At 38.4% G+C, this 24,664-nt stretch overlaps 1 protein-coding gene across 6 annotated transcripts in view; it reads right to left on the bottom strand.

The window, feature by feature from the left end:
• Window positions 1-2,188: 2,188 nt before the first annotated feature.
• Window positions 2,189-24,664, bottom strand: part of FCRL3 (Fc receptor like 3) — a 42,447-nt gene continuing 19,971 nt past the window's right edge. For 3 of the 6 annotated variants that reach the window (XM_033414653.2, XM_012538537.3, XM_049694421.1), the window contains 12 exons: window positions 24,028-24,270; window positions 23,256-23,507; window positions 22,735-23,019; window positions 21,429-21,716; window positions 20,845-21,120; window positions 14,481-14,759; window positions 13,992-14,111; window positions 8,369-8,396; window positions 7,378-7,490; window positions 7,096-7,164; window positions 5,529-5,560; window positions 2,189-5,430 (listed from right to left, as the gene is read on the bottom strand). In XM_033414653.2, the coding sequence (XP_033270544.1) occupies window positions 5,287-5,430; window positions 5,529-5,560; window positions 7,096-7,164; window positions 7,378-7,490; window positions 8,369-8,396; window positions 13,992-14,111; window positions 14,481-14,759; window positions 20,845-21,120; window positions 21,429-21,716; window positions 22,735-23,019; window positions 23,256-23,507; window positions 24,028-24,270 (2,129 nt within the window). In that variant the 3' untranslated portion in view covers window positions 2,189-5,286. Of the gene's footprint in view, window positions 5,431-5,528; window positions 5,561-7,095; window positions 7,165-7,377; window positions 7,491-8,368; window positions 8,397-13,991; window positions 14,112-14,480; window positions 14,760-20,844; window positions 21,121-21,428; window positions 21,717-22,734; window positions 23,020-23,255; window positions 23,508-24,027; window positions 24,271-24,664 lie in introns of those variants that run through there. The other 3 variants (XM_033414654.2, XM_033414656.2, XM_033414657.2) reach the window with 3 other exon arrangements.

The following is a 24,664-nucleotide window of genomic DNA, read 5'->3' as shown; positions in this document are numbered from 1 at the left end:
CAGTCTTTAAAAATAATATAAAGACATATAGTTAAAAAGATAATAAAATTGCCATATTTAACACACTAAAATAGGATACTAAAAATATTCAAATAATTTGAAAGAGGGAAAGGGAAAAACAAAGGAACAGAAAAACAGTAGAGAAAAATAGGAAGCAAAAACTAAAATTAATAAGTCCAACCACATCAATAATTATCTGAAATGTTATTGGTCTAAACACTAATGAAATGAAAGAAATTATCTGAATACTTAAAAAAGTGAGATCCAACTATACACTGCTTACAAGAAACACACTTGGAATATAAAGACACTGATTGAAAGTAAATGGATAGACACATATACATTATTCAAACAATAGCATAAGAGAACTGGAGTGGTTACACTAATATTGGATAAAATGATTTCAAGACAGATTATTATTAGAGATAAAATGGAATTTCATGATGAAAGAGACAACTTCAGGAATCCATAATTATTAATGTGTATACATCTAGTACCAGAGCCTCAAATACATGACACAAAAATTGATGGTAAAAAGGGAAAAATACATAATTCCACAATTGTAGTAGGAAATTTTTAACATTCTTCTCTCAGCTCTTGAAAGACGTTAGACAAAAACTCAATAAAGACACAAAAAATTTGAACAACACTCTCAACTTCCTCGACTTAATTGATATTTATAGAATAGGACACTCCAAAATTGCAGAATATATATTATTTTCAAGTGCACATGATATATTCATCGAGACAGATTATATACTGGGTCATAAAACTAGTCCCAATAGGTCTGAAATGACTGAAATAATAGAATGTTCTCCAATAACAATGTAATTAAATTAGAAATCAGTATTGAAATCATGTACATACCCCTGTGACCTTGTCTTTTGAAGTAAAAGGCTGACTCAAGAGTTAATGATTGGGAAATGTGAATATGTAGAAACAAGGAATAGCTGTTGGGCTGGGGAACTGGTAACGATTTAGACTATAAATCCACCACATGAAATTAAAAATGTTTGCTTTTGAAAGGTACAGTTAAGAAAATGTAAAGGCAAGTCATGTATTAGGAGAAAATATTTGCTAAGCATTTCTGACAAAGGTATACATATCCCAAATACATAAAGAACTCCAGTAACTCAGTAATAAGAAGACAAAGAACTCAAATTATAAATAGGCAAAAGAAAGTTTACTCAGCAAATAGTGCTGGAACAACTGGATATTCACAAGAAAAAAATGAACATTTTTCCTCACACAATACACACACACAAATTTTCACTCTAAATGGCTCTTAGGTTTATATGTAAGAGTTAAACTATAAAATTTCTAGAAAACGAAATAGGAAAGAATCTTTTGACTTTGGGGTATACTTTCTTATATAAAAAACACAAAGCTTACCCATAAAATGAAAAAGTAGATAAATTGGATTTTATCAAAAATAAAAGAATATCTTCTCTTCAAAAGACACCATTAAAATGAAGGGCAAGTTACAGACATGGAGAAAACATTTGCAACACATAAATCAGACCAGGATATATAAACAAACAAACAAAAAAAAACCTCTTGCAACTCAATCATAAAAAAGACTAACCAGTAGGGCTTCCCTGGTGGCGCAGTTGTTGAGAGTCTGCCTGCGGATGCAGGGGACGCGGGTTCGTGCCCCAGTCCAGGAAGATCCCACATGCCGCGGAGCAGCTGGGCCCGTGAGCCATGGCCACTGAGCCTGTGCATCCGGAGCCTGTGCTCCGCAACGGGAGAGGCCACAACAGTGAGAGGCCCGCATACCGCAAAAAAAAAAAAAAAAAAAAAAAAAGACTATCCAATAAAGAAGAGGTAAAATGTGTGAATAGACACTTCACAAAAGAAGACCTACAAAGTGCTAATAGGGAATTGAGAAGATAATCAACATCATTGATTATCAGTGAAATCAAAACCACAATAAGATAACGCTATACCACACTACAAACTCTTTAGAGTGACCAAAATTAAAAACTGAAAATGCCAAGTGTTAGCAAGGATGTGGAGCAACTGTAACTGTCAAACACTGTTTATGGGAATGTAAAATGGTACAGCCATTTTGGAAAAGAGTATTGCAGCCTCTTAAAATGTGAAGCATCAATCTACTATGTGACCCAGCAATAATACTCCAGAGTGTTTACAAGGGAGCGATGGAAACATATGTCCACACAAAGAATTGTACATGAATTTTCATAGCAGCTTTATTTTTAATAATGACAAATGAAACAATCCAAATGTCCATTAACAGGTAAATTGATAACAAAAGTGGTATATACATATAATGGAATATTTACTCAGCAATAAAAAATATATATATACTATGGATTCATGAAGCAATGTGAATGAATCTCAAAATCTTTCTGCTTGGTGAAGGAAGCCAGGCACAAAAGAGTATATACTCTATGGTTCTATTTATATAAAATCTTACAGCATACATTGTAATCTACAGTGACAGAAAGCATATCAATGACTGCATAAGATAAAGGTGGAGGGAAAGAAGTATTATGTACAGGATAAGGAAACTTTGGGGGGTGACGGAGATATTTGGGATCTTGATTGTGGTAGTGTCTTCATGGATGCATATATTTGTCAAAATTCATCAAATTGTACACTTTAAATCCATGCAGTTTACTCTGCATAAATTATTCAATTATTTGTAAAAAATTAAAATAAATATAAAGAAAGAAATTATAGTAATGTCTTGCATCTTAATGCCTCAACTGTTACCTTCCTGACTAGTTGGGAAAATAATTGCCTCATGAATCTTCTCTCAAATATTCCTTCGACTCTCCCTGACTGCTTACAGGTACTACTATTTGCCCTTAGTTTGAAGATCTGCATAAGGGGTTCTGGGAGGGAGGTCCTCCATACACTCGGAACTATTCTGTAGGCTGTACAGCCCCTCTGGTGTCCCCATTTCTTGCTGGCATTTCCTGATTCTGTCCGTCTTATAGGTTGCTGTCCTTGGTGCTGCTTGCACCTCTTGCATGCACTCCTGGAGAGTGGCTCTCACTGTCCATGGGAAGCTACCTCAATCCTGTCTTTCTCCCTTAAGGATTTTTTTCTCTCTTAAGTCAAGAGAGAAAACCTGCCTTTTGTCACAACTCTTTTAGATGGGTTTCCCACAGCTGGATCTACTGTCATGTTCCCCTTCTCCTGTATACCTTATTCGTTCTGGAGCTCAAGGTGGGGAGGCATTTGGAGCAAAATTTAAGGACAGACACAGACTACACCTGGATTCCTTTCTCCCTCTAAAGGCCAGGCATATATCATGGATTGCATATTGTACCTACTAATATGGAAACTAGAATGGTAAGTCCCTCTTTCATAATAAAAATATGTATTTCCTCTTTAAGAAGGCAATCATTTTTTCCCTTGGCAAATGATCTTGTTAGTTGAATACATTAGTCAAGGCTAAAAGCCTCAAATCAGATTGCATTTTGATATATGTTATACTTCCTGATGTCTAAGCTTCTGACACCCAAGGGGAAAAACATAAAATTTGAAATACACAATACTTTTATGCTTGAGGTGTTTTCAAGGTTTGCAAAGCATCATTTCATTATTTACTTAACGTTATCAACAATGGCTGGTGTAAAATCAATGATGTCCATAAATTGTATCAGTTGAGGTGCATCAGTTCTCAGTGAACTTCTAGCTTCTTTCCTTAAGGTCTATTGTTTTCAAAGCTAAAAAAGTTCAGTGTAACACTAGGTGATAGAGGCTAACAATTTCAATTATTCCTTTTCTGCCTCAGCAGAACTTATGAATAAAACTGCTTCTGACATTTTTGCTGGCATACTTAAAAAAATGTTTTTTCTTCATTGGTAGACACCCAATATCTGTCAGTCAATTGAGGAATTGATTAGGAGTCACTGAGCAATGGAAGGGGATGTCTTCCTTTGAGCCTACTAATTGCCTTGCATCTCTACACCCACTGCCAGCTCAGGTCATGAGGGCTCCTGAGTGACACTAAGCTTTACCATCTGAGTCATGTAAATCATTGGCTCTACTGACCTTCCAAGATTGATGTTGATGCTTCTGTAGCCATCAAATAGTGGATGTTGAATAATTAAACAGTAAAACTGAGCTGCAACTTATAGGAGGAATGTTTGATCTTATGAGAGATGAAGTATCTTGAAGACTACAAATTCTGTGTGGGCTGGGGTGTGTATGTGTGTGTGTGTCATATACCTGCATCTATCTTTATCTATCTATCTATCATCATCATCATCGTCATCAATCATTTGTCATCTATGTATCTATGTATAAATTTGTGTTAGTCTGCTCTGGCTGCCATAACAAAATACCACAGACTAGGTGGCTTAAACATCAGATATCTATTTTCTCACAGTTCTAGAAGTGAGAAAAGCACCAAGATCAAGGTGCTGGCAGAGTTGGTTTCTGGCAAGACCTCTCTTCCTGCCACCTTCAGGCTTTGCAGATATCTGTCTTGCTGTGTCTTCACATGGCCTTTCTTCTGTGTGCATGAAGAAAGATAGAGAGGGCTCTGGTGTCTCCTCTTCTTCTTAGAAAGACACCAGTCCAATTCAACTGGGGGCCACCCTTATGACCTCATTTAACCATAATTATCTCCTTAAAGGTCCTATCTCCAAGTATAGTCACATTGAATTTTGAGAGAATACAATTCAGTCCATTATCCTATCTAATCAGACAATTTGGAAGCTCTCTCCCATTAAATAGAATGTGTTATTTTAAAAAATCTTAATACTGATGTATAGTTCATGAAGAAATAGTATATATGTGGATAGAACAAAGCTTTTTGGTTGTTTCCAATTTGGTAGCTGGAACAAAGCATGTACAACAGAACATCAGCCATGCCACTATCAATCCCACAAAAGTGGAAACAAGATGTTTAGAACAAACTGTTTATGTAGAGATAGTCCATAAAAAGATTTTGATCCCACTTAGATTAACCGGTCACGATTGCATCCTCATGATCCTGGCTAGACCATTTCTCCTTTCTCATCAACAGGCCCGGAAGCTGAAGGCCCAACTGCCCTGCCTTCACATGTGTCTCTACTGTGAAATGAATGCAGAATTTACTCAAATGCTGATCACTATGTTCCTAGATAATACACAGACTCAGGCACAGAGGAAGTTGGCAGAGCTTTCACCCAGCCTGATGTCCCCTATAGCCCAGCCTCTTGGGATGCTGAGCCCTGGAGGGAAAGAGGTAGCATGGCTGGAGATAACAGAGATAATGACACAGGCTGCTTCTCAGGGTCTCTGTGAGCCACTATGGGTACAGAGCTAGTGGTCTATGGCTGACAGTGCACATGGGACATTCTCATAGTTTTCTGCAGCATCTTCAAGGTCCCTGTCTTGATTGATGGCCAGCCCTGCAGAATCATCTAGATGTGCCTTCTTCAACTCTGAATAGATGATTGCAGGCTCCTAGTGGAAAAACAAAACAAAACAAAACACAGATAGTAAGTACCTAAATGTAGGTGAGGAAGAGCAGAGGGGAAAGCAAGCCAGGAAATATGACCCACCTTGTCCTCCCAGTGTTTCTTTGGTGAATTTGCTGTTGGATGGGAAGAGGAAAGAAAAGTATTAAACTGTGGGTAATACATTGTAACTTATAACCTACTCACAGTGCATTCCAAGCCAATCTTTCCTCTGCTGACTCATTTCCTGTCTCCTCTGCTGAATTCTTCCAAAGCCCTCACAGAGCAAGAATCTCATCCTCATACAAACAATAAAGCCTTTCCTCTGCCCATAAAATGCCCAGAATGACTTTCTTGAAAATATCTTCCTTTTTCCACGGCTCATCACAACCCCAGCAGAGCAACTCTGTTATTTCCACCTTCCTACTACTATTTAGGGCCTCTATGGCTACATTGATCATCTGGGAGAAGGAAGTAAATATGATTCACTTCACTTTGCACAGAGAAATTGGAGGAGGCAGCTCCAATAGGGACTTGGCATTCTAAGGCCAAACAGAAAATGCCCAATAAGCCAAAGATACGCAGTGCTAACATTGAGAAAATTCAGTGTGTGTATTTCTCCTAACCTTCCAAGGGATTCTTTGGATCTCTTTCATTTAGTTATTCAGCCAATAAGCATTCAGTGAACAATGACCTTCTATTAAGCATTGGTAAGCCATAAAGTGGCAAAAATGACATAAACTCAGTCCATACAATTAAGAATCTTATCATTTTTAAGGAGAGAAATAGAGAAACAGACATGGAAACAAATGCAAGAAGTTTTATGAGCACCAAGATAAAAATACATATTAAACTATGCTGTTGCCACAAAGGGTAATCAGTTCCTCTCAGGTTAGGAGATAGGGAGGGCCGGTGGGAATTACTGAGTTTCACAATGATAACTGAATTATTTCTTGAAATGTGAGCAAGGGTCACAGACAAACTAGAGGCAAGAACATTATAAGACAAATAAGAAGCACGAGCACCAAAGCACAAAACAACCCAGTTTGATCAAAGAAATGTTAAGAGTTCAATATGGCTAAAGTAAGGACATAAGGCAGAGCTTAGAGGAGGGATAAAATCACAGGAGAAGGCAAAGGTCATGCTTTAAAATGGAGAATCACTGAGGGCAGTTAACCTAGACAATGATGTGATCAATTGTGCATCTCAGAGGGATCACACTGGAAACAGGTCGTTACAAGGTTGGAAGGAGAATGAGATTAGAAATAAAGAGACCAGTTAAGAGAATTACAATTGTCTACACATTAGATAATTAAAGACTTAATTTATTATGCCTTTGTTAATTTATTATGTTCATTTATTGTTCATTTATTATGCCTATGTTCATTCATTCATTAAAGAAAAATTTGAGGGTGTCTATCATTTTCTAAGCATAACACTATATGCTACTGATATATTAGCAAAGAAATAAGGTGTCTGTCCTTAAAGAGTTTATGGGGTAATTGTGGCAGTGTAGACAGGTAAGAGGGAATGGATATGATTATAGGATTGGTAATATAAGAGGAGCAGTTAATGCCTCTCATGTTGGATTCATGTTGAGATGACTCTTTGATCAAAAACCCCCTGCTGGATTTGATAAAACACTGCCACCTTACCTCTACTTGTGTCTCACCTGAATTTTCTTTTGTATCTTGGATGCTGCAGATCTGGGAATAAACCAGGTTGCTCTCACCAAGATCCACTGCAAAACAATAGATCACAGTTGGCTGCAGTCAAGAGCTCACACTATAAACTCTTCTTCCCAGTCACCAAGTTTATAACCACCTTCTAACCTTGACATAGTGACAGAAATGACATTTTTATATTGAATATGACTGAACCATGGACTGTTGCTCAATCTCTCTTCCCTCCCTGGTTCCTCCCTGGAGCCCTCTGTTCCTTAGGAAGTTCTCACCATTGCTGTACACTGGCTGCTGTTCCATTGGGTCTGGTGGTTCAGAGTAAGTGGGTTCTTGGGGGTCTGTGTGGGAGGTTCTAGAAGGTTCCTTAAACTCCTTGGGACTGTAACTGTGACAGAAGGGGAGAGAGACAAAAAGGAGAAAAGTATTTATGGATTACACAGAATCTCAGGAAAATCAATATCCAGGAAGAGCTCAGCATGGTTCATGTGAAAATATCATGGCTGCTACTCTGAACCTTCATGCTTCTTTTGAGAAAACGTCAGAAGTATGGCACAAGACAGAGCCAGGGCAGCATTACAGAGAAGGCCAGCTGAGGCAAGGTCAGAGGACAAAGGCTACATAGTTCAAGGTCCCTTTGATAGAGTAAACACTTGTGTTTGCCTATTTTTTATTACTTTCAAAAGTTTAAATGTTTTTTAACACTGGTACACAAAGGCTTCTGCATTCCACAGAAGTTGACCTTTGTCCTTTTTTAGGTTCCTTTCAGTTTTCTACCTCATATTACAATGATCTACCTTTCCTGTAAAATATTATGAAGGCTCTTCAGGAAAAGTATTTTTTTCCAATTTCATTTCCTTCTGCAGTTAATATTGTGAGTTGAACATTGCCAGCATTCAATAATTGTTTCCTGAATGAGTGTATGAGTAGGGAAATGAGTGATAAGGGAGTGAATAAATGTAGCCTTATGAAAGATGATATCATTAAGACATCAGTGATCAATTCTCTACTGGCACACACTTAAAGAAGGAGATAAATTAACCATGGATAGTAAATAACATTATTTCTCTGTATAAGTAGGTATAAGTGAGTATTATTCACAACTATGATCGAAAGTGGCCTTCTTAATCACATTTTTTATTTCATAAGAATTTGAAATTTTAATAGGAAATGAGTAAAATATTTTTAATGTACATAATTCCATGTTCTATCTTGTGAGCATAAATAAAATGAAAATGCTGACAGCACAAGAAGCAGAGACCTCACCTAGGTGTTCCAGTGGTGGAAAGTCCTCCTGAAAAACGAAAAAAGGAACATTGATGATAAGTGATCTCTGTGGACAATGTGCTCTATGTTAGAATATCCTTTCCCAGAAATCAAATTCATCCTAGATTTCAGCTATGGCAAATCTTTGAGAACATCCGGCTCCACCCTTTATGTCATGTTATAGATAAAGAAGGTGGGGTCTGGAGAGACATTTGCACAGAATCACACTTATTCTCAATCATTCAATCAGTAATAGCAGCATGAACTCTAAGTAGTTGTGACGAAGTAGCAGAAGAGAGACAACTTAATATTTAACTCTAGATCAAGTGCTTCCCATACTCCCACTTCTCTATTCTCACTGCAGTCCTATGAGGTAGAGACAAGGAGACTGAGGCCTAGAGGGGGGTTAAAATTAATACTTGTTACACAAGTATGACTCAATAGGACTACCAGAATAAGCCCAGACCTTTCTTTATCTCTGACCTTGCAAATCCATTTCAACAACATTGGGTGCATATTGTTTTCTCCATACCCCTTCTTTCCTTCGCTTTCACCTGGCTAATACCAATTTATCTTTCCTCCTCCAGAGCTTTCCCTGATGCCAACAGGCTGGATTAAGTGACCTATATCCATGCACATAGAACCCTGCAATATTAAAATTACTATATTGTATTTTAATTATCTATTTCTGTGTTTGCCTCTAACTCTCTCCTTCGTGAAAAGGTGTGTTACTTGAGGGCGCAAAACTTGTCTTAATTATTTTTCTATTTCCAGTGCCTAGAAGGTTAAAAATATTTAGTAAAGATTTGTTAAACAACTGAACAAATTAAACTATGTACTATGAGGACCAAAAGAAAAACAAGTTGACAATTTTTTAATAGGTGACTACATGTAAACCTAATTTGGAAGCCTACTCCATCAGCCTTGAAAATATGCCAGCTTTCCATCAACACATAAATATTGAAATTTTTCTGGCCTGCCCAGTACAGCCTCCTCCCAGTTTCCCATCTCTGCCCTTTGCCTACTTATCTGTGGCTCTATATCTGTCTCACTGGTCTTAGAGGACACAAGTTATTTCCCAAAGTAAACATATTCAGCCTTACCTCTCATGGAAAATGACTGATTAATGCCTACAAACCCCATCTTTGGGAACCAGGTGTCCTGAGTTAAACTAGAGGTGTGTAAGCGTGATCCTGGCCTGTATCTCTCTCCTCAGGGCCATTGTAACCATATCAATCAACAACTAATACCCTTACTTGTAAGCAGGTTAACTAAGTTCCAGGATGCATCTGAGAGTCAGATTATCTCTTCATCTGCATAAAGGAAAACAGACCCAGAAGGTGGCTATTTATAATATAAGCTAGTATTCACTAAAGATATATGGGCCAGGCACTGTGCTAAGCAGTTTACATAGATTGTCTCATAGCACCTAAAAGGTATATACTATTATTATGACCATTATACAGCTAAGGAGACTGGAGTTTGGAGAGTTACATTACTGGAATTTAATTCTAAGCAGTTACAGAGTTAATAAATATATCACTCCCTTAGGTAACTTGGAGGAAACACTCAGGCTTAAGGAGCAGAGTCCTTCACTTTTAGATGAATTTGAAAGGGCTGAGCTCTTCCCTGAGAAGACTGGTCAATAATGAGAAGGAAGACTTTGCTATGAGGGAAGTACAGTAGACAAGATTTTGAGATGTGAAAGGCAGAGACCCTCTGATTGACACTGTCAGAATTCCTTAGTTGAGTTTGCTATTTAAAAAAACATTTCCCTTAGATACAGAGGACAGAATCTCCTGGGTTTCTGCCCTCATGGATCACATTAAATAATGACTGGTAATCTTTCCTTCCCTTGTGTTATTTGGTGTTGTACTGACTGAGCAACCTGTTTTTTTAATATTATCAACTGCAATACTGAGGTTCTAATGTCTGCACTTCTAGTATGTTACTGATTAATAAATGACATCCAGATAGGTAATGAGATAGAAAAGTAATTTTTAAAGTAGGAGGTACAACCAGCCTTTTACAAGTCACCAAGATGTAATGGAGAGTATATGGACTCAAGGGCTAGGGAGACCCCAGTTAAGACCTAACTCTGACTCTTAGTAGATACACATGAATTTGGAAAGGTTTCTAACTTCTCCAAATCTTCATTTCTTCATCTTTAATATGGTTATAATGATATTGGTTTAATTGAAGTGAAATGTACATACTGAAAAACTGAGAGAATTAGACACTATAAAATTGCATATTATAGACTCTACATGAATGACAGATTTTATGATGAGTACTATCAGGGTTAGTGCTGCACACATAATTGTATATGTAATATTATTTAAGAAACTATTAAGTAGCTTTAAATATCAGTCATAAAATGATGATGCCATTTTTTATACAAAGAAGAGGAAGGATGGATGCTCATTGATTGACCTGAAAGTGGAAGTCAGAAGACAATGCTTAACCACTATCGTTAAGGAAAGTATGTAAAGCCTTCATTAAATTGAGACCCAATTATTTGTTTATTTGCTTGATTTTCAATATGAGCCCTGAAAAAGGAAAACAGAACCATTTGGTCTGACAGAAAAAGAGAGTTCATGTTACACCACAGAGAAAGACAGAAAGTAAAGGATTAGTAATTCCAGATATAAAGTCTTGAAACCTTATAAGCACTCAAAGCACTGAATAAAACAGTCTATGCACCCAAAGATTTCTGATCCATGAAAAAACATTCAGAGAGAAAAATAAAAGCAATCACATAAGACAAAGACAAGGATTATGGCAGATTTCTTGTTAGAAACCATGCACACAGGAAGACAGTACAGCATCTTTAAAATATTGAAAGAAAACAAAATTTTCAACCCAGAATTCTATGCCACTAAAAATATATTTCACAAATGAATGCAAAACAGAGACTTTTACAGACATACAGAAGCTGAAATAATTCACCACCAGCAGACCCATACTACAAGAAATGTTAAAAGAAATCTTTTAGGTGGAAAGAAAATGATACCAGATGAACATATGGATATACAAAAAGGAATGAAGAACATTGGAAGTGGTAACTTTATGAGTAAATGTATAATATTTTAAAATTATATGTAAACTTCTTTAAAAGATAATTGTTTACAAAATTAATAACAATGTAACAGGCAGGGGAGAAATGGTGTACACAATGGTAAGATTCTTATGTTATACATGAAGTGATATAATGTCACTTGTAAGTAGACTGTGATAAGTTAGATATGTATACCATACACTCTAAAACAACCACTAAAATAACAAAGCAATGAGTTATATAAATAATAAGCCAAAAAAGGAAATAAAATGGAATCATAAAAAATACTCAAGTGGTCCAAATGAGGGTAGAAAAAAAAAGGAAATGGAAAACAAAGAACAGATGAGACAAATAGAAAACAAATAGCAAAATAATAGATTTAGGGACCTAACCCTATCAATAATCACATTAATCTAAATGGTCTAAATTTTTAAAATTAAAGGGTAGAGACTGCCATATTAGATAAAAAAATCCAAGTTAACTATATGCTATCTATAAAAATACACTTTAAATATAGAGGCACAGGGCTTCCCTGGTGGCGCAGTGGTTGAGAGTCTGCCTGCCGATGCAGGAGACACGGGTTCGTGCTCTGGTCTGGGAAGATCCCACATGCTGCGGAACGGCTGGGCCCATGAGCCATGGCGGCTGAGCCTGCGCATCTGGAGCCTGTGCTCCACAACGGGAGAGGCCACAACAGTGAGTGGAACCGCGTACCGCAAAAAAAAAAAAAAAAATAGAGGCACAAATAAGTTAAAAGGGTAGAAAAAAGAAATATCATGCTAACATTATTTATATTAATATATTAATATCAAAGAATATTTCAGAGTAAATGATGCTACAGGAATAAAAAGGTCATAAGGATAATGTGGTCATTTCATCAAAAACACATAACAATGATAAATATTTGTGCACCTAATAATAAAGTTTCAAAATACATGAAGCACATGTGATAGAATTGCAAGAAGAAATGGAAACATTTACAAATATTGTTGAAGATTTCAATACCCTTCTCTCAATAACTGATAGATCAAGTAAAAAGAAAATCAGAAAGGATATAGAAGACTTCAGCAACACTGTCAATCAAGTTCACAAACAAACCCATAGTACAAGAAATGTTAAAAAGAAGTCCTTCAAACTGAGAGAGAATGATACCATATGGATGTATGTATATACAAAAAGGAATGAAGAATTCTGGAAGTGATAACTAAGTGGATATTACCTAGACATCAAGCCAGAAAAAGAAATGACAAGAAAATAAAACTACCAAATCAATATCCCTTATGAACATAGGTGCAAACATTCTTAAAGATTTTAGCAAATCAAATTCAAAAATTATAAGCAAGTGAGTTTGACCCCAGAAATGCAAAGCCAGTTCAACATTCAAAATCCAAAATCTGTATCACTAGACTAGAAAATAAAATCATATGATCATCTCAATCAATGTAGAAAAAACATTTGTCATTTCTTCTGTAAAAACTGTCAGCAGGGCTTCCCTGGTGGCGCAGTGGTTGAGAGTCCGCCTGCCGATGCAGGGGACATGGGTTCGTGTCCCGGTCCGGGAGGATCCCACATGCCGCGCAGCGGCTGGGCCCGTGAGCCATGGCCGCTGAGCCTGCGCGTCCGGAGCCTGTGCTCCGCAACGGGAGAGGCCACAACAGTGAGAGGCCCGCGTACCGCAAAAAAAAAAAAAAAAAACTGTCAGCAAATTACAATTAGTAGGGAGTTCTTCAGCCTAATAAACAGCAGCTACAAGAAATCCACAGCCAATATTATCATATGCAGTGGTGAAAGTCCAAACACTTTCCCCCCTTTAAGTTCAAGAACAAGACAAGTAGGTCTATTCTCAACACTTCTATTCAACATTGTACAGGAGGTTCTAGCCAGTCCATTAAGGCAAGAAAAAGAAATAAAAGGAATCCAGATTGGAAAGTAAGGAGTAAAATTATCTTTATTCCCAGATGACTTGACCATCTATGCAGAAAAATCTGATGGAATCTACAAAACTAATACTAGAATTAATAAGTGTGTTTAGCAAGGTTGCAGGATATGAGATCAATGTACAAAAATCAACTGAATTTCTATATACTAGCAACAATCAGAAATTAAAATTTTAATTTCATTCTCAGAATATCTATTAATTTTATCTACTAATAAATATCACTGTCTTTATATGTTTTTCAAATATATCTCAGAGTTTATGGTTTGTACTTATGGCTATTGTCTATTTTTGTTGTTGTTACAAGTGGAGGACTTTGTTTTTCCTTCTTTTTGTTTTCAGTAAGCTTTGGACTGGGGTTGGAACAGTAAATACTTAACTTTCTAATTTTTAAATGGAAGCTAAACTCTGTTCTCTGATTTAAATCTCAAATTAAACACATGGAGTAGTAACTTCATTAAGAAATTTGTTATACCTTTTTGTCACTGCCACAGAGTGGCAGTGATTAGAACTGAGGGCTTAGTATTTGGAAAGGAATAATTGACCTTTATAGGATGTACTACACAAGTCCAAGTTATTACAGCAATGGCAAAAGTCACAACATCAAAGAGTAAGATATAGTCACTCACCTGAATTCCTTTGGGTCCTGAAGTAACACACCAGAGCAGCAGTAGCAGCAAGGCCAAGGATGCTTAGCAGTCCTGCAGTGACCCCCTCGGTGATAAGCGTTATTTTGTTACTGGAAGGCCCTAAGTAAAGAGACCTATACTTGAGTTCAGGGCCAAATATTTTTTTATCTAGACAAAAAACATGTATGTGGGGGCTAGCTATATATCAGGACAGGTTTTTGCCAGGTTCTGATTTCTCAATTTGAATCATTTACAGTATAATTCGTAATTTTCAAAATAATAGCACATGAGAGTGATTGCCAGAATCTAACATTAAAATGTATTCCTTTTCCCTCCCCCACCCCCATGAAATCAGTACCAGTCTCCAGAAGCTTCAAGCCTTGTTTTCATGTTAATAACTCTTTGACACTGGGAGAATTTCTACAGTCTATTGGAGAAATATTTTATTGCTTATAAATGTAACCTATAGCCCAGGTACCACCAACCCACCTGTGACGCTGAGTGTCACCATCTCACTGCGCTGGACCCCCAGGCCATTGTCAGCCCCACAAAAGAAGTTCCCAGAATGCTCTGCCATCAGAGTGAGGTTGAAGGATGCTCCTCCTCCAAAGGGGTCCGAGATGCTCCCCAGGGTGACATTCTTGTGATAAAACCAGTACAGGATCGGGGGAGAGCCTCTTTGGGCCTCACAGCGAAGCTCTAACACATCTCCCACCATAGCCTGGGCCCCAGCAGGGTGGAAGGTGAAGATAGGATGAGACACTGGAACTGAGGGAAGCAACATAGTTCATGAGCAGCTTTAATTAAGTATGTGTACAAGATAAGCTAATAAAGGAAATATTTAGTTTAGTTTAGTAGTAGGAACATAGACCTGGGATTCAGGAAAACCTGAGTTTAAATCCCATCTCTGCTCTTTATTAGCCCTGTGATCTTGATGTTTTAAAAACTTTTTACTAGCTCCAAGTCTCAGTTTATTCCTTCGTAAAATGGAGCTAATAATAATTATATCACAAGCTATGGTAATAAGAATCATGTATGTAAAATGCTCGATAAATGTTAGCTACTATTACTGATAGAAATAATAACTAAAAGCAAGGTTTGTTTCTCCATATCATTGATTGACTCCTGAGACTTAGCTTTAAACCTAGACTTCCACACCTATCTGAAGTAGGACCTCATTACCTTTTACCCAGTTACCTTGCTTTATTTTTCTGCATAGCATTAACACTAACATCTATCAATCTATGTATCTATGTATCTCTCTCTTATTTATCTATCTATCATCTATCATTGTTGTATATCTGACTCCTCTAATAGAATGTAAGTTTCATAAGGATGAGGACTTATCTGTTTGTTCATTTTTGTATTTCCGGCTGCTGGAACTTTGTCTTGGCATGTAATAGTTCATCAACAATTCGTGAATGAGTGGATGACAAAATTGATCCATATTGGCCCCAAAATATCCAGACACAGCAATAACAACATGATTTCCATTTTACTTTGTGATTATAGAAATAGGACAGCCAGGAAAAACAGAAAATCACTATGTTTTTAATTAATATATGGAATTATTAATCAATAATTAATTAATGTGAAATGTGAACTGTGAGATTGCTGATTCTGCTAAGTTGTGAGGGAACCTGGATGAGCCAATCTGTGTGCAGTGCTTTAGATATAAGCTGTGTGCTTCATTGGCAAGAGAAGTTTGGTAAGGATCTTAAGCTTTGCTTTGCATCTGAGATTGGCTAAAGGGGAGGGAGCATGGAGACAATCCATTGAATGGGAATAATTCACCCTTCTGTACATCCTTTACAATATATAGTGACCTGGGCCAAATGTGAAGGGTCTCAGGGGTAAGGCTTTATACATTCTTTGCACATCTCAGTGTGCCTTTCCACCCATGTCACCACCTCATATATATATATATATATATATATATTTTTTTTTTTTTTTTTTTTTTTTTGCGGTACGCGGGCCTCTCACCGCTGTGGCCTCTCCCGTCGCGGAGCACAGGCTCCGGACGCGCAGGCTCAGCGGCCATGGCTCACAGGCGCAGCCGCTCCGCGGCATGTGGGATCTTCCCGGACCGGGGCACGAACCCGCGTCCCCTGCATTGGCAGGCGGACTCTCAACCACTGCGCCACCAGGGAAGCCCCCACCTCATATATTTTTATCCAATTTTTATTGCTGTAAAATGCTCAAAACTTAACATTTTCCATCATAAACTTTTTAAGTGTACAGTTAAGTGGTATTAAATAATTTCATGACATTGTGAAACCAATACCACCATCCATCTCCATAACTTTTTACCTTGTAAAAGTGAAATCTATACCCGTTAAACAATAACTCCCTATACTCCATTTCCCCACCCCCTGACAAGCACCAGGCTACTTTCTGTTTCTATGATTTTGACTAACCTAAACATCTTATATAAGTGGGATCATACAATATTTGTCTTTTATTGACTGGTTTGTTTCACTTAGCATAATGACCTCAAGATTCATCCAGGTTGTAGCATAATTTTCTTTCTTTTTAAGTCTGAGTAATATTTCATATTATGTGCATACCACACTTTGCTTATCCATTTATCTATTGATAATGGATATTGGGTTATCAACAGATAAACGGACTGGGTTGTTTCCATGTTTTAGCTATTATGAATAATGTTGCTCTGTACACGTGTGTACAAATATCTTTTTGAGAATATATTTTCAGCGTTGGGGGATGTATACCCAGAAGTGGAATTTCTGTATCATATGGTAGCTCTATTTTTAATTTTCTGAGGAGCCTCCATAGTGTTCTCAATAATGATTTCATCATTTTACATTCCTACCAACATTACACAAGGATTCCAATTTCTCCACATCCTAGCCAACACTTGTTATTTTCTATTATTTTTATAGTACCCATCCTAATGAGTATGAGGTGGTATTTCATTGTAGTTTTGGTTTGCATTTCCCTAATAATGAGTGATGTTGAGCATTTTTTTCATGTATCTAATAGCCATTTATATGTCTTCTTTGGAGAAATGTCTATTCAAGTCCTTTACTCATTTTTTTAATGAGTGCCCCATGACGCCAGCCCCTGCCCCTCAACCCACAACGGCAGAGTCCACAAACCTTATGACATCAGAAAGGGTATAGGTGCCAGCCTGACCCTAGCTCCCACCCTACCCCCTTGCTTTGCCTGCATTGGTGGAGCCTATGACTCAAGGGATCCCAGACACGAGAGAACAGCCCACCATCCTGGGGTACCAGGTGATGATAACAGCAACACTTCAGGAGCAAAGCAGCAGTAACTCCGGAGGCACAGGAAGTGATAATAGAGCCACACTTCTTATAGAGAGAGGGGAGGATGGAAAGTGACTACTCTCAAACATAGCCAGAGGCAGCTTGGGTAAGAGAAACCAAAAACTTATGCCATACCACCACCTACTGGAAAACAAAAGAAAGGTCTCTGATTTCTAACTGTCACCAGTCAAGTGTACCAGCAGAGAAACCACCCATCAAGTACCATGAAGAATCATAGTAACACTGTACCACAAAAAGAAACTGGCAATTCTCCAGAAACCAAACTTACAGTCATGAAATATTGTGATCTAACTGAGAAAGAATTCAAACTTACAGTCATGAAATATTGTGGTCTAACTGAGAAAGAATTCAAAGAAAGTCAAAATAGTTGTCATTCAGAAACTCAACAAGCTACAAGAACACTCAGAAAGCCAGATTAATGAGCTCAGAAATAATATTAGTGAACAAAAGAAATACTTTACCAGAGATATTAAAACTCTAAAAAAGAGCCAAACAGGAATTCTGGAATTGAAGAACTGAATAAATGTTGAGAAGAATGCCTTGGAAAGCACTAGAAATAGATCAGACTATATGAAAGAGAGAATTAGCAATCTCAAGATAGAAATCTAGACATGATACAAGTATAAGAGGAGAGATAAATAAGATAATTTAAAAATGAGGGAATTCTCCAAGAGCTATCTGACTCTTTTAGGAAAGGCAACATTAGTATAAGGGGTGTCCCAGGAGAGAACAGGGAGAGGCGAACAGAGAGTATATTTAAATAAATAATAGCTGAGAACTTCCCAAACCTAGGAAAGAAACTGGATATACAAATCCATGAAGCTAAGAGAACACTTAATTACTTCAATGCAAAAATACCTTTTACAAGACATGTTATATTAAAATTGTCAAAAGTCAATCACAAAGAAAGAATTTTAAGGCAGCCTGGGGGAAAAAAGGATGGTAACCTACAAAAGAATCTCCATGAGCCTATCATCAGGTTTCTCAACAGAAATTCTACAGGACAAGAGGGTATGGAATGACATTCTCAAAATACTGAGAGATAAAAAGTGTCACCCAAGAATATTTTTTCCAGAAAAGTTATTATTCAGATATGAAGGAGAAACAAAGACTTTCCCATATGAATGAAAGCTGAGGGAATACATCAACACTGGTTCAGCTTACAAGAATTGTTGAAAGAAGCTCTTCTACAAAAAACAAAAAGGCAAAAGTATACAAAACTTTGAGGAAACTGAAATAGACAGAATCAGAAAATTGCAGCTCTTTATCAGAATAGGTTTTAAACACTTTATTATAGCATAAAGGTAAAAGGAGGGAAGCCAGAAAAATAACTATAGCTACTTCAATTTGGTATAAAACTCACAATACAAAAAGAGATAATTTGAGACAATAAAAACATAAAAGGGGAAGAGGAAAAGGATGGAACCCATATAGGTAAATGAGGATAAGATTCTATCAGCAGAAAACAGACTATTTTATCTAGGAAAGGTCTTATGCAAACCTCAGTGTAACCACAAAATATAAGTCTAGAACAGAGATACAAAACATGAAAAAAGGGAAACTGAGAAAAATATCATAAAAAACCACAAAACCAAAATGGCAGGCAGAAACTTAAGGGGAAGAAAAAAATGGAGATATAGAGCAACCTGAAAATGAAAGGTAAAACAATACTAAATTCTTCTTTATCAATAATAACCTTAAATGTAAATGGGTTGAATTCACCAATCAAAAGACATAGAGTGGCTAGATGGAGTAAAAAATAAGACCCAATTCTATGCTGTCTCCAAGAAACTCACATTACCTTTAAAGACAAACATAGGCTCATAGTGAAAGGATGGAAGATGATACTCCATGCATATGGCAGCCAAAAAAAAAAAAAAAAGTGGGTATAGCCATGCTCATATCAGAAGAAATAGACCTCAAGCCAAAAAAGATAACAAAGGACAAAAATGGACATTAATTGTAATAAAGGGGACAATTCATCAAGAAGACGTAATAGTGATAAATATATATGCACGTAACATAGGAGCACCAAAATATACAAAGCAATTATTAACAGACCTAAAGGGAGAAATTGACAGCAACACAATAATAGTAGGGAACTGTAACACCCCACTATTAATGGATAGATCGTACAGAAAGAAAGTCAACAAGGAAACAGCAGCCTTAAAAGATACATTAGACCAGATGGACTTGATAAATTTATACAGAGCATTCCATCCAAATGCAGTAAAATACACATACTTCTTAAGTGCTCATGAAACTTTCTCAAGAATAGACCATATGTTGGAATACAAAACAAGTCTCAATGAATTTAAGAAGACTGAAATCATATCAACCATCTTGCCTGTTCACAATGGTATGAAACTAGAGATCAACCACAAGAAGAAAGCTGGAAAATCACAAATATGTGGCGACTAAACAACAAGCTGCTAAACAACTATTGGGTCAAACAAGAAATCAAAGGTGAATTGAAAAAATACCTGAAGACAAATGAAAATGAAAATATGACATATCAAAATTTAACTTTGCACATAAAGGAGCTAGAAAAAGAAGAACAAATGAAGCCAAAAGTCAGTAGGAGGAAGGAAATGATAAAGAGTCAAAGAGAAATGAAATATACACTAAAAAGAAAATAGAAAATATTGATAAAAACTAAGACCTGATTCTTTTAAAAGATGGACAAAATTGCCAAACCTTTAGCTAGACTCACTAAGAAAAATGAGAGAAGGCTCTGATAAATAAAATCAGAAATGAAAGAGGAGCTATAACAATGAATGCCCAGAAATACAAAGGATTATACAAGAATATTGTGGACAGTTATATGCCAACAAATTGAGCAACCTAGAATAAATGGGCAAATTCTTAGAATCACACAACCTTCTGAGACTGAATCATAAAAAAATAAAATCTGAATGACCAATCACTAGGAAAGAGACTGAAATAGAAATCAAAAACCTCCCAAGAATAAAAGTACAGGACCAGATAACTTCACAGGTGAATTCTACCAAACATTCAAAGGTGCTGTAAATCCTATCTTTCTCAAAATATTCAAAAAACCTGAAGAGAAGGGAATACTTCCTAACTTATTTTATAAGGCTAACATCACCCTGATACCAAAACCAAAGACAACACACAAAAAAGAAAATTACAGGCCAATATCTCAGGTAACATAGATGCAAAAATCCTCAACAGAATATTAACAAACCGAATACAACAGTACTTTAAAAGGATCATACACCATGATCACGTGGGATTTACTCCATGTATGCAAGAGTAGTTCAACATTTGCAAATCAATCAACATGGTACATCACATCAATAAAATAAAAAATAAAAATCATATGACCATCTTGATAAATGCAGAAAAACCATTAGGAATGGCCTAAGTTCCTGAATGTAGAGTCAGAAGAAAGAATCCCAGGACTCTCAGGTAGAGGAAGAAAAAGTGGGGAGTCTGCTGGAATGTCACACCAGCAAGTAGCCCAAAAGAGAAGACACAGTCTATTCTGGGCTGTAATTGCTGCAGGCACCCCTACTAACCTGTGACACTGAGAGTCACTCTGTCACTGAGCTGGACCCCCAGGCCATTGTCAGCCTCACAGGAGTAGTTTCCAGAATGTTCTGCAGTCAGAGAGAATTTGAAGAATGCTCTTCCAGAGGGAACTGAGCTGCTCCCCAGGCTGACACCATCATGATAAAATCGGTACAGGATCGGGGGAGAGCCTCTCCGGGCCTCACAGTGAAGCTCCATCATGTCCCCCACCACAACCTGGGCCCCAGGAGCCCTGAGAGTGAGGACAGGGCGAGACACTGGAACTGAGAGAGACAGTAGACTGTCAGAGGACTCTGATGCTGTGACAGACTCATAACCCCACTCAAGAAACTTAAATATAGATATATCTCTTGAACCATGAAGAGTAATCCTAGATAATTTTGTTTTCATCACTACGGTCCTCTCCACAAGTAAAATATCTTCAACTTTTGTCATCTTTGCCATTCCTTGGTTAACTTCTAAATCTTCACAACTCTGTTCCTTTGCCTTCTTCCAAAGAGCCTCATGGCTGATAGAAAGCCTAAACCCTGGCTTGTGAACCGAGGCTGAATAGAAGGAATCGGGAACTTACTTCTCAGTGTGACTCTAATCAGTTTACTGAGGATGGGACCGTGAATGTTGTCAGCTGCACAGTAGTATCTCCCAGCATCATGCTCCTTCACAGTGAGTATCTGCAGCTCTGCCGACAAGGAACGCTGGGTCTTTGTTCCCAAACTTCTCACTGTGCCCTCTCTGTGCCAGGAGAATGTGACAGTCCCTGTACCCTTGGCTACTGAGCAGATAAGGAGCAGATTTTCTCCTTCAATCAGCTGCCCCTCGGGGGGCCGGATCTCTAGATTTACATCAGACACAGGGACTCCTGGGAGGACACAAGATGACACATGAGGGTTCTCATGGCAGAAACTTCAGGGTCAAGGAGAAGGCTGGTTCTGTCACGAACAAGCCCATAGCAGCAGGTACAATAAGCAGGGGTCCAAAGTGGGCAATAAGGAATTAATTGTGCATGTTATTATAAAGGCAGAAACACCCCTCCTACCACATACAACAGTTCCCATTCTTGGGGAATGTGGGGACTAGGCTCCTGATCTTCTTAAACCTAATGCTGACTGCAGTCACATTTTATTTACATTTATATCTAAGGAATCTTTGGTGCGCTGATGGATCACAAAATAAGAGTGAACCCTGAGAATATTACTTCTATCCTGAAATTCAAACCCCTTTCCTATCCTTCAAGACTCTCCTCCAGTCTCACCTCCATCTTCCCACATTCTTTTCTGATTATTCCAGTTCATGTTTGTCTTCCACTTTTATTTTGGAATATGTTTAGGTCAACAAACGGAAGCAGCATAAGGACCTCTAAAGACTGCATGTGGTCATCTGTGTCTGTTGACTTTTTTTTTTGCGCTACGCGGGCCTCTCACTGTTATGGCCTCTCCCGTCGTGGAGCACAGGCTCCGGATGCGCAGGCTCAGCGGCCATGGCTCACGGGCCCAGCCGCTCCACGGCATGTGGGATCTTCCTGGACCGGGGCACAAACCCGTGTCCCCTGCATCGGCAGGCGGACTCTCAACCACTGTGCCACCAGGGAAGCCCTATCTGTTGACTCTTGAGAGAACATATCCTGTAAGTCTCTGTAACCGCCCCCCCCACAGGGTTGGGGACCCTGTAACTGATCAATAACTGTTATTAACTGAGTTAGATGGAAGAGAATGTTCTAGGGACATTAGGCCAGTGTTGAACCTGAAGAGAGAAGGATACCAGGACAGCTGAAATTCTCCTCTCTGTTATGTTCAGTGTCCTAGGGAGCAGGAAATGTCATTGCTCTCCTCTCCTCTCCCCAGCTCTGACTCTGGAAGTGCAGCCCCACAGACACTCACTCTGCACATGTATCTGGGATCTCAAGCTTCTTTTCCTGACATGGTGAGTCACTGTCTCTGCCTGGCACCAGTAAGACCCTGAGTCTTCACTCCACATGGTAGGTAAATTGAGCTCTGGGGAGCTGCTCCAGCCTGATCCCAAGGCCTGCTCTTCTCTGAAGAAGCAGAATTGAAGCTGAATGTATGACCGCTGTGGAGGGAGCCAAGTCTCACATTTCAGAGTCACCGGTCTCCCCTCTATGGGCTGGGAGGGTCTGGCTGTCAGCACAGGAGGGGGAAACAGCTCTAGAGAGAAGAACAAACACAGTTCCCAAGGTAGTGAGGCTCAGGGCTCCTGGAAAGATGCACGTGTGCTTTCAGCACCAGCTATCGGAACACAGAGACCCAAGTAGGTGGAACCACTTCCCATCTCCCTCCCATGACTGGAGGATTTTCATGAAATCCCCACTGATGAGCCCCTCCCTAAATCCTCACACAGTTTCCCTGCCAAGTCCTATTACCCACAGGAGGGCATCCATTACCTTGAACTTGAATTGTTAGAGGTTTTGAAATGTCTCTCTTCATTCCCCAAAAGCTTTTCCTAGAAGCAGTACAATGATATTTGCCATTGTCCCTGGAGACTGAATTTAGTGTGAAGTTTGATATATAACTCTTCCTAATTTCTTTTTTATTTTTGTATAAAACTGTTTCACTTGTTGCTTCTTTCCCCTGGCATCTCAGAACAACATCATCTCCTTCAAAGACAGGGTGTGGAGCCTGGATGATCAGTCTGTCTGCAAAGAGTGGAGGAATGCAATCAATTTATTTCCTGATGCTTGTTTCTTCAAACTCTCATTTCTGCCCATGAAGAAAGAGCTGCAGTCCTATACATACCTGCAACTGTCCTCCATCAACATTTCCACATGATCCCAAAACCCAGTTCTCCCTTGTCCTAGGATAATGAAGTAATTTCCAGAAAATATCCTTAAGAAATCCTCATACATATTGTTAAAAGAGAAGTTTTATACCATACATTTCTTCAGACCCAAGTCCCTTTTTCCTGGTGACTTCCCCCATACTTACCAATACTTACCAATACTTCTTACCAATACTTACCAATACTTCTCTGGATGGAGAGGATGGACAAGGCAGCATTCTGTTGCTGTCCTATCTCCTTATTTTCCCCACTGGGGTCAATACATCAAATATCCTCATGCCTGTTTACAGCCCTGCCTAGGCTCCCTGCATTAGCGTAGCCCTTAGACATGCTGCCCAGTGGTTTAATTTCAGAGACTCCCTCCTTTCTTTCCTCACCAGATAAAAAATCCATATGTACGGGGTCACTGGGAGAAGATCTTCGAGTCTTGCATTTGTAATATCCAGTCTTGTGTATTTGGATCTCTTCAGATTTATTATCCAACAAATGATCATTATGATACCAAGATATGTCTCCTTGGGCTGGAGAAAGGGAATCTCTGCATGTAAGAGTCACTCTGTCATTTTTGAAGTTTGTAGACCATGGAGGATTGAGGAGAAGAAAAGCTTTTGGAGTTACTCCTGAATAGGAAATGGAAAGACGAAGGCAGGTAAAGGTGAATGAGAGGTGGGTGGGGCATAAGGAAGGGCCCAGCTGCAACTAGGAGTTTTTCTGGGCTAATTCCTATTAGGACCAGGGCTGGAAATGGAGCAGACACAACTTGGGGAACTGCCTGGGACAGAATCTGTTCTTTGTCATTTTTTGCCTAGTAGCAGTGGGTGGGTAGGTGTCATGCGGGATAGGTCTCAGGTTCCTGGTATGGGCTCAGAAAAGTTCAGGAGACATGATTCGTAGTTAGGCAAACACTGTGAGGGCCTCTGAAGGTGGGCTGATTCTGAAGTGCTCTTGTCCTATACCTTCCTGTCAAGGTAAAAGTCAGCCTGGGATGTATATACCTCAGAAGCAGTTTCTAGA

The sequence above is a fragment of the Orcinus orca genome, chromosome 1, assembly GCF_937001465.1.
Source record: "Orcinus orca chromosome 1, mOrcOrc1.1, whole genome shotgun sequence".
Lineage (NCBI taxonomy): Eukaryota > Metazoa > Chordata > Mammalia > Artiodactyla > Delphinidae > Orcinus > Orcinus orca.
This window is presented reverse-complemented; position numbering and strand designations above follow the sequence as displayed.